Source organism: Toxoplasma gondii, chromosome IX (genome assembly GCF_000006565.2).
Source record: "Toxoplasma gondii ME49 chromosome IX, whole genome shotgun sequence".
NCBI classification, from domain to species: Eukaryota; Apicomplexa; class Conoidasida; order Eucoccidiorida; family Sarcocystidae; genus Toxoplasma; species Toxoplasma gondii.
This window is the reverse complement of record NC_031477.1, coordinates 2,744,683-2,752,978: the sequence shown is the minus strand read 5'-3', so window position 1 is coordinate 2,752,978 and position 8,296 is coordinate 2,744,683. Positions and strand designations below refer to the sequence as shown.

Here is an 8,296-nt window from a genome sequence, read left to right as displayed (position 1 = left end):
TGCAAATTTTGGGTTTTTACGTGATGGCCAGTATCTTTCCTAAACGTGTAAAGGAAAAGGTGGGATGCTAGCTCATCTTTCGTTAGGTTAGGGATGGGGAGGAGCCGGCAAAGTTGGGGTGCGAGGGAAAATTGAAACATCGTGTTCATTTAGCGCTGCAGGAGTGTAGGTTAGATAATCAGTAGGTCTCTCGTGGAATCAGTGAGATGTATGCGTTCATGGAACGTATATATCTTGTGACGATTCGAGGAGCACGGGCGACTTACAGCTTGCCGAGTACGCTTGAGCAGCGTAAGTTGAGATGACCAGGTGGCTGAGCGTATCGACGACTCCCATAATTGTTAACAGCATACAGCTGTTGCAGAAATAGAATCAATTCAACGCCATCTATTTAATAAGATAAAGATATGCAAGTCCAAACCGTACACAGATTATTTGTGCTTACCTCTGCATCTCATATGTTCTCTGAAATAAAAGAGTCAAAGAACGCGTGGATAAGGCTTGCAGAAGGCATGTATTGAAAATTCGAGAACATGTGGGCGATAGTCTACCAGAGAATGCGTAGGAATGCTCTCGGCGTTCCAGGAGGAGTTTCGAGCTCTGCTTGTGCTCGGAGCTCATCTGTATTGGTTGGCACGAGCTTTCGCTATCGGCGCAAACATTTCAGCTCCCTATTGTCCTTACTACAGCGCCAGCATTCATATGTGTCGTGCTCCGCGCGAATGCACGAGATCTCCGGCTAAGCGCTTCTGCTTGACAGGTCCTGGTCAGTGCAACTTCTTACAGGAAACTCTGTGACACAAAACGGTTAAGTGACTTCCAATTCTTCCCCACATTTGATCGTCGACGCGATTGTTCGAGCTGCAGCCCCAGAGTGGTTGAGTGAGAGACTGTGAGTTGAAGGCATACACGACAAAAGCAGAAGCGCCATAAGTGCCATGTCTAACCTATCGTGGTGGGGGAGCCTCAAAGTATGGACTCGGATCTCTTTGTTCAGATCTTTGTGACTAGTTTCCTTCGATAGTTTCTTCGGAACCAACAACGGCCTTCTTACATACCATTCCTTGTTCGACTGCGAGGGACATCTAGGTTTATTCAGCTCTCTGTCTGGCTCACTGGAGAATTTCCGAAAACTCGCATTCATGGGACTTCAGAAGAATTGCTGTCGCGTAGAAAACAGTTATTCATGGTCTGGCGGTTTAAACAATTTCTTCACGTGAGCGCTGATTATGTGCACCATCTATACGCACACAACACTGAGATACGCGCTTCATCTGCGTCCCCTTTTTCTGTTATCCCTTACAGCAGTTTATAGTTAACGTTTGTGTAGAATATAGTGTCGGGAAGGCTGGACTCTACACCCCAGGAAGAAACGTCTTTTCGGTTCCTCTTTTCTTCGTCCGAAACGATCAACTCTGTGCCCGTACCTCCAAGAGTCTCTCTGCAGACCGGCCTAGGCGTAGGACGATCAAGATCGTACTACTATACTGTAATAATATCCCACGCACTCATTACATTTCGTGTCATGAATTGTCACGAATCAACACTCAGACCGCCTCATTTTCTTCCCCCTCTTCCTGTGTGTTGTTTGCGACGCTCAAAAGTTATTTTGCCTGTCTGTCCTGGGTCGTTTACTCAGGCAAACATGACCAAATGGACGCATCCAGCTTAAATTACAGTAGACGTATGCTTTTGTGTTTCTATTCGTACGCCACATCCGAGTTCGGAATCTCTTCGTTCCCTATCCCCTCCTCCGAGCAGTTTAATGGATGTGAAGTCATGGGTCATGTAGATGTTTCAGATGAGCTCTAGCCCCCAATTTATCCTTTCTCTGGCTCAAATTTTCGTTCTCTCAAGTGTTTTTGTTGCTGATGGACACTGATCAGTCGCCATTCTAACGCAAGGTGGCTAGGTTTGTACGAGGGCGACCATATCGGGTGGCGGAGTCCACCACTTTTCCCCGTCAATGCCTGATTTACTGACAGCTTCCGCCTGTGTTATAAATTAGCGTCCGTGCAAACTCAGCTCCATGCACCATTAAAACGTGGCAAGGCGCTAGAGAGTTAACGATGAGAAAGTTCACTCTTTCCCGGCAGAGAGGCGGGCCGGCGCGAGGGGCTGTTTTTCGGGTATCAGCGCAGCTTTTTACTGGGTCTGAAAACCATTCAAGTTCCCTCGCTGCGCCGCAGGTGTGCCTTGAAACTTTCTTACGTTGATTCGAAAAGATTCCCCGCTTTTCGAGTGTCTTGAGGCCGATTTTTTCCGGCGATGATGTGACGGGGAAACGGTCCGGGTTGTGTTTGCGCTGTTTTCATTTTTCGCGTTTCAGTGCGCCGTTTCTCGTGTCGCGTCCTCATCCCCTGTTTTGCGGAAAAGCAGCGTTGTCGCGTTGTCTGGGCTTTTTTTCCTTTCTTGAAATCCTTTTACCTAGTGTCAGCTTCCCCCGTAAGCATCCTTCTTGCGACAGAAGCGGGACGTACAATGCTGGGGGCTTAGCTCACCTTGGCTCCACGTCATCTCAACGAGGTGAGGAGTGACCCCTGTCGCCGCTGTTCGGAGAACCGCGAGTTTTCTCCCATCTTTTCCTTCGTTCTAGTTTTTTTCCGTCATCTTAACCAGAAACGGTCTGGAATTTAGGTTCGGGCCTCGTTCAACGTGGAAACCTTTCGCAGCGACACAAGCTGTGCGTCTCAGCCGCATTCATTTCGTTGTCCGTCACCAACTTTTTTTTTACTGGGACTAATGTCTGCTTCTTTCGACACCATTTGCTTTTGCGAGCGCGATCCATGCGGACAAACCCGGTATCTATTTCACGAACTGACGTTCAACTCGTTGGGCAGTCCCGCCGCAGTGATCCGGAACTTGTGCTACGCAGCGAATGACTCAAAAACCCTCAGGGTTTCCGCGTGCTGTTGTCAGATCAGAGGCAGGGAGCCCGTGTTTGTCACTTCTGGACAAAGTGTTCACAAAGGTTTGCAGTTTCGTCGCGGGATTTCTTCTCTCCCTCGTTTTTCGGCATGTCCAACGTGTGGCCTCGAGGCGCCTTTTCAGTAACACAGTGTGCTCGGCTTCTTCTGTTCACATCGCGATTCGTGTTTAGAGGGTTCCAGCGTGCGTCCCCGATTTCGGGGCACGTTTCCCTCCAAACCATCTATCATTTCTTGCCTCTTGCGAAGAAAGACTAGGCGGAATGCTCCGCGGCCTTCAGCTCTGTGTGAGGCAGAGGCATCGCGGTGTCCGGTTTCTCGACGCCGCACGGCGTTCGGCCGTCGTTCCCCTGTTCAAGCCGCCCACATTGATCTTGTTTGTGGAGGCACAAACACAATCTGTGTTTCTTCTCATTTCATCCGCGTTCGATTTCGTATTTCCCCAGCGTCTGTGTTTTCCACGTTGAGGACCTCCCCGCCACCGCAGTTCCCTCATGCTTGGTTCGCGTCGCTTTCCCCGGCGTTTTATCCGCATTTTCCTTGGCTTTTCTGCAACCCCCTTCCCCAGCCTGCATCTCTTACTCGTGTCGCGTTTTTTCTCCGCGACTGCGCCAGCTCTTGCGCATCACCCGGCGCACACCGGCAAAATACAACGCGTGCGCCCGACGGAGACTCGAACGGGGTGTCTTGCAAACCATGCGTAACATTGGATCTGTTTTTCTTCTGTGAATGGTCAGAGGCCCTCAAGATCTAAGAAACCAAGCGTTCAGACCCAGCCGATATCGCCAAAGCTATGGCAGATATCCCCGGCGGGTCCCTGAGGGCAGCCTCAGCTGCCGTTTCCTCTGAGAGCGTCTCTGCCTTGGCCGTCGACACAGACACGGATTTGTCTGCGTTGTGGCCGGTCGGCGTGTGTGTCATCATAGTGGGTAGTTTCGCGGGCGCGGCGGGGGACATTTTGATTCGTCGCTCTTTTCTGCGGATGGGCGGGTGTCTGCGTCTGGGCAGCGTCGTGAAGAATCCGGGGTGGGTCTGGGGGATGCTTCTGACCGCCGTTCTGGACCCCATCAGCACGTTTGTAGCGCTGCTCTTTGCGCCTGCCACGATCGTCGCACCCTTCGCGGGCATGCACATTTTCTGGGGCTGCGTTCTCGCCGTCGTCTGTCTGAAGGAGCGAATGCGAGTGTGGGACGTCGCCGGTGCGGCGCTTATCATCTTGGGCATCACGCTGATCGTGATTTTCTCGGGCAAGGAACAGGTGATATCGTCCGTCTCAGACTTCGCGACCTACCTTCCCCTCCCGGGGGCCATCGCCTACATGTGCGTGACGAGCGCGGTGTCTTTGGTGGCCAGCCTCTTGTCCGCAGATCGGGTCATTGCGCGACTCTTTCCGCCTTCTCAGCACCCTGGCCAAGGCATGGTCGTGCAGAGAATCGCGCTCTCGAGCGCCTCAGGGATCGTGGGGGGAGCGACGAACATCGGAGCCAAGGCGTTGGTTATCGCACTCGCGGGCTTCCTGGCCCACCCGCGGGAGACCCTCGCGTCGTGGTCGACCTACCTGATTGTTTTCATCGCAGCTTTTCTCGGCCTCTTTCAGCTCTACTACTTGAACATGGCGCTGCGCAAGTACGAGGCGAGCTACGTGGTGCCAATGATCAACTCGTTCTTGATCGCGTCCGGCTCTGTCGGCGGCATCCTCATTCTGCAGGAACACCCCGACAACTGGGCGGCCTTCTTCTGCGGCCTCTCCCTTGTCGTTTGCGGCGTCTTCGTCCTCTCGGGGAGCAAAGCTGCGGGGCCAGGTGGCTCCTCCGGGGCCTCGGGGCCGCGCATGCAGGCCTCGATCGCCGCGGGCGAACTCGTGCGCCTCGCGAGCTTCGTCTCTTTCGGAGACAACGGTGCAGACGCCTATGAGCCCAAACGCTCCAGGCGACACTCTCTTCAGCTTGGCAGTCGCGACTTCTCGACACCGAAAGGAGAAGAACGCGTAGGCGGGGGCTTGAGGGCGGTCGGGGAGCTGGGGAAAACGAGCCCTAGAAGTGAGAGGGAGGAGGAAGCAGCAGAAAGGAGGTCACGGTCTAGACACTCTGAGGCGCTAGAAGAGACGCTCGGGAAGTCCGAGTGTTCCCGAGAGCGAGCTGCCGTCGACGGGCGACGCAGTTGCCTCGCGTCGCGTGGGAAAGGTGGCGTGGACGGCGGAGACCGTGCGGAAGAAGATTTAGAAGCCGCGGTGAGCCACGACGACGAGGCGGCGGAACGCCCTCCGACGCGATACAGAGAGCAACCACTGGTTCGCGGCGCAGCGGCTGCTTCTCAGGAAGAAGAAGAGTTGAAAGGAATGTCGGGTTCAGACGTTCAAAATGCAAGGAAAAACGGCAACGCCAGCAGAACTGGAGACACACATGTGGGGCAGGAGGGCCTTCGTTTGCGGGAGGAAGCCAGGCCTAAGTCTCCGGTCGGACGTCACACGCGCGGAGAGGTTCCGCCTTTCGTACGCGCCCTCTCGGCGACGGGAGAGAGTTGTGGTTGCGAGAGTGACGCGGGACGTTTCGAGGGACGAGCGCCCACACCCGAGGTGTGTAGACAGGTGAGCGAACGAAGAGGCAGGACGGAAAAGAATGCGTCCGACCGAGGAGCCACTTCCCCGCGCCGTGTGAGTAAGCTGAGCAGTTCAAACAAGTTTTTGCGGCACGCGTCGCCAGAGAGGAGCAGAGGGAAAGGCCGAGGCGTAGATGAAGTCAGGGGAGACAAAATACAGGCAAACGGAGTTGAGAGGCTCCGGCTGTCGTCGAGCGCGAAAGACCTCACGGGGGGGAGGCGGCACATGTCGCGGGAAAGGTCGGTTTCTCGAGATCGACTTCCGAGGCACAACAACCCAGTGAAAGCGGCAGCCTGTCACTGGAGAAGCGCCTCGCCCGGAAATCTGCCAGGTGTACGTACACCCGACTTCGCCGGCGACTGGACACCCGACGCGGCCAGAAGTCGGGAGTGTCACAGCGAGTTCCGGAGTGGTGACACACCCCGGAATCAACGAAAGAGTGCGTTTTGAGTCATTCACTCAAAATGGAAGTCTTTTCAAGACTCTGTCCTCCGCGTCGAGCGGAAACGGCGAGAGACGCCCGCCTCGGAGTGTCTCATCGTCTCGGTAACGAGGGCAGAGTGTCCTCGGAGAGTGTGGCACAGCCAAGACCAGCGGGCCACAACTTGACAGTAAGGCAAACTTATGCCGTGTCGCAGCGTTTTGGGCGTCGAACTCGAAAATCGTCAACTCGAGTGCAGATGCGTTTTGACTCTTGTGCGCCATTTCTGTCGTTCAGGCGTATGAGGAACAGGGATCAGGAAGAAGGGCACCCGGCGGGTCCGGGACGCGTGACAAATGGAACACTTTGTGGTAGAGGGAGGACATGTGCGAGTGTCGAAACGGGAAGACGCACCGAGGAACCAGTGTGAATTTGAGACTTTTGTCTCCTGCCTCTTGGCAGTCAAGCGCATGCGGTGTGCTCGAGGTGCTTTGACAAGCTGCATAAAACGGATTTGCGATGGCTTTTCCCGTCGGAGAGAAATGTGTCTGTTTGCGTTTGTGAGTCTGTCTCTGGGGATGGGGTCCCGGGGTCATTGCGGCAAGAAGCTGACTCGGCCTTTTTTACGAGGAAAATGTGTTTTGTCGAAAATGCTTTTTCGCGACTCTCCTGCGCCGACGATCGCTTTTACCCCACTGTTGCCTGCTGCCCTTGTTGAGGCACACAGACAACTCGAAGAACAACTGTCTTTCTCTGAGTGTGTCTCTCCCTCGTTCGTGTGTATGTCAGCCCTGCGTGTCGCGCAGGTCTCGCCACTCCTGCTGTCTGAGCTGTAGGTTCGTGTGTCACCGGTGAAAGCTTGAAAACGGACTCCGTTTGGCTTTATTCAATGAAGCCGTCTAGTTTCAAGTTCTTCAGCTGCCGCTGCAGAGCGTTGAGCAGCGAGACCGGAAGATGCGCGGAACGCCGGATCGAGTACGGCCGTCTCTTGTCTCTCCAAGTGCCGAAAAGCCAGAGAAATGAGAGGATGAGTCGGAGAAACTCTCTGAAAAAGAACGCTCCTCGTCTGTGAGGATTGGACCAGAAAAGTGCGCTAAGACTCGCGCTGTTTCTGGAGCCGAGGCTATCCAGACTGAGGGATATGACGGTGAATTCGTCAAGTCCAGCTCATCAGTGTGTCGAAGAGGAAGGCGACAGAATTGTGCCGTCAGGTTTTGTTTTCGTTTTGCCGTACCGCTAGTGGGTTTCGCAGGACGGCAACTGAAAGCTTTTTCTTGTTAAGGACGGCACTGAAACCTGCGGGGATGGACGTTTTTGCTGGCCACGATGTACAGAGAAAGGTTTTTTTTCGTTCAAAGAAAAAGGGAAATGTGGATCTCCAGACCGTGCGTGTTAAGCGAGTGTTAAGGGAGGAAAAAGGGAGGAACAGGCTTGACATTAGGCTTCCGCGTCTCAAGAATGTGGGAAAGAGAAGGCTGCCAGCACACGCGATACGTTTTGCTTTATAGTCCGTGTGTCTGCAGTCTAGAACCGCCTCGTGTCAAACACTTCGAACAGCGAAAACTGTGGCTAATTTCCTCCTCGATGTTATCCGCCGTGGACGCGCATGTGGCAAAAGCCGTTCGTGGAAGTGATGCGGAATCTGCTTTACTCTAATGTTGAACAAAACACGTTTTTTCGGAAGCCTGTCATGTAAATGTTCGTCTGCCACGGCCTGCCCCAGAAACGTGCAATTCTTTGGAGCATGCTGCACGGTGTTTCCCGACGACAACGGATGACGGTGTTACTTTTCCCTGCTACAATTTTTCCGCTTGACATTCGCACAGGATCACAAACCTAAGCGTCTCGGTCTACCCGGGCGGCCGTAAAAAATGACTGCCCCCCCTCACGTACAAATTACGAGTTTAGGGTACATAGACGCTCATGCTTGCGAGTTTCTCTCAAGAGCACACAAACATTTGCTTTCGACTTCCTCTCCGGTGCACAAAGACGCACATCATAGTCGTAAAACCCCGGAGAAAAAATATTCGTATCGGCTATCGATGCAGTGTCATGTACAGCAGGAGAGAAGATTCTGACTCTTGCTCAGACCGGGACGGTGGCTCTTTTCTTCTGGAAGATACCTGCCCATCATAGTCCTGCAGTTATCGTATTCACGTGCTCTGTTGGCACGGTGGAACTTGGATCCGGTGAACGAAGGCATGCAGGGTCTGAACCAGGAGTCCGATGTGTGCGGTGGTGCTCGCTGGTCTGCAGTCACACAGTTATTCAGAGCCATGCTCAGCGTTCCGAGGACCTGGCGGGAACTTGGTGTGCTGGTCAAGAAATACGACAGCAACTTGAGGGACT

The 8,296-nt window shown here is 53.7% G+C and overlaps 1 protein-coding gene across 1 annotated transcript; it reads left to right on the top strand.

Moving 5' to 3' along the window:
- The first annotated feature begins 1,861 nt into the window (after positions 1-1,861).
- TGME49_288820 (hypothetical protein) lies at positions 1,862-7,771 on the top strand. The gene has a single exon (XM_002368277.2). The coding sequence runs from the start codon at positions 3,721-3,723 to the stop codon at positions 5,974-5,976; it is 2,256 nt and encodes a 751-aa protein (XP_002368318.1). The 5' UTR covers positions 1,862-3,720; the 3' UTR covers positions 5,977-7,771.
- The last annotated feature ends 525 nt before the right edge of the window (positions 7,772-8,296 follow it).

What these genes read in the sequence shown, in the direction of transcription:
- TGME49_288820 (XM_002368277.2), top strand. Translation starts at nt 3,721, where the DNA reads ATGGCAGATATCCCCGGCGGGTCCCTGAGGGCAGCCTCAGCTGCCGTT.